The sequence below is a fragment of the Meleagris gallopavo genome, unplaced genomic scaffold (assembly GCF_000146605.3).
Source record: "Meleagris gallopavo isolate NT-WF06-2002-E0010 breed Aviagen turkey brand Nicholas breeding stock unplaced genomic scaffold, Turkey_5.1 ChrUn_random_7180001953664, whole genome shotgun sequence".
Lineage (NCBI taxonomy): Eukaryota > Metazoa > Chordata > Aves > Galliformes > Phasianidae > Meleagris > Meleagris gallopavo.
In genome coordinates, this window is record NW_011214668.1 from 43,277 (window position 1) to 44,265 (window position 989).

Consider the following 989-nt stretch of genomic DNA (forward strand, 5'->3'; position numbering starts at 1 on the left):
TTTTTCCTCCTTTTTAATTTTAGGTGAAGCTGTTTCGGGCCCTGTCGAAGACAAACTGTCAGACCTCCTGCACGCCATCTCCTCCTTCCTGACCACCTTTCCTGCTGTGAGCGCGGATGCCATCCAGCTGGCCACAGCCACACTCGTCTCCAACATCAACGGTTGGTCAACGTTCCCTTTGGGGAGTGCAACTGCTGCAGTCTCCTGCTCAGCAGTAGAGGGACAAGCTGAGGTCCCTCCTGTTGGGGAGATGGTGATTTTAGAGCAGGGGAAAAGCTGGGGGAGGATGGGGCTGAGCCGTGGAGCTGTTGGCTTGCACAACACTTGGAGGTCACCAGGCGTTGCGTGCTAATTAAGGAGTATCATTAACAGCCTCTTGGAGGTCAGAGCAGCTCTGCTCCACCCTGAGCTCCTTTCAGTGCGAATCCTTCGTGCTCTTTCTATTCCTTCTCTTTCTTGGGACTTCAGATCTCCTTAAATCTGGTGGAAAATCCTGAAAGCTCGAGAAATGGTTTCTACCCATTGATCTGGGGCTCAGCTGAGCTTCTAGAGGGAATTCTTCATGTCCCATCCCCACGTTACAACACACGGCCCCCACCAGAGCAGAGGACCAGCATGAGGCTCTCAATGGGGAATGAGAAATAAGGGAAGCACCATCACACAGCAGCCGCGGTCGCTTTCCCCCCCATTTCTATCTGACTCCTAAAGCAGCATCAGTGGCATGAAGGGAAGTTCACAGCACTGCGTTGTCATTCTCTAAAACAGCAAGACGTGGAGTTCAGCCTTTGGAAACACAGAGAGTTTCCAGGATGGTGGAGCTCAGCATCCCCAAGGAGGCAGATTTCTGCTCTGCCATCAGCGGTGATGAGACCACAGCAGCAAATGGGAATTGCTGCTGGAGGACCTTGCAGTTACTCTGCGTAAAATTTGGGTTGCCTCAGAAGGAGATATGGGGATTTTTGCAGAAACTCCCCCACTTCCCTTTTTTT

General features: G+C 52.0%; 1 protein-coding gene across 2 annotated transcripts in view; it reads left to right on the top strand.

The window, feature by feature from the left end:
* Positions 1 to 989, top strand: part of LOC100543438 (GEM-interacting protein) — a 23,162-nt gene that overhangs the window by 2,691 nt on the left and 19,482 nt on the right. Inside the window, exon 2 of one of the 2 annotated variants that reach the window (XM_010728091.3) lies at positions 24 to 161. In XM_010728091.3, the coding sequence (XP_010726393.1) occupies positions 24 to 161 (138 nt within the window). Of the gene's footprint in view, positions 1 to 23; positions 162 to 989 lie in introns of those variants that run through there. The other variant, XM_010728092.3, reaches the window with a different exon arrangement.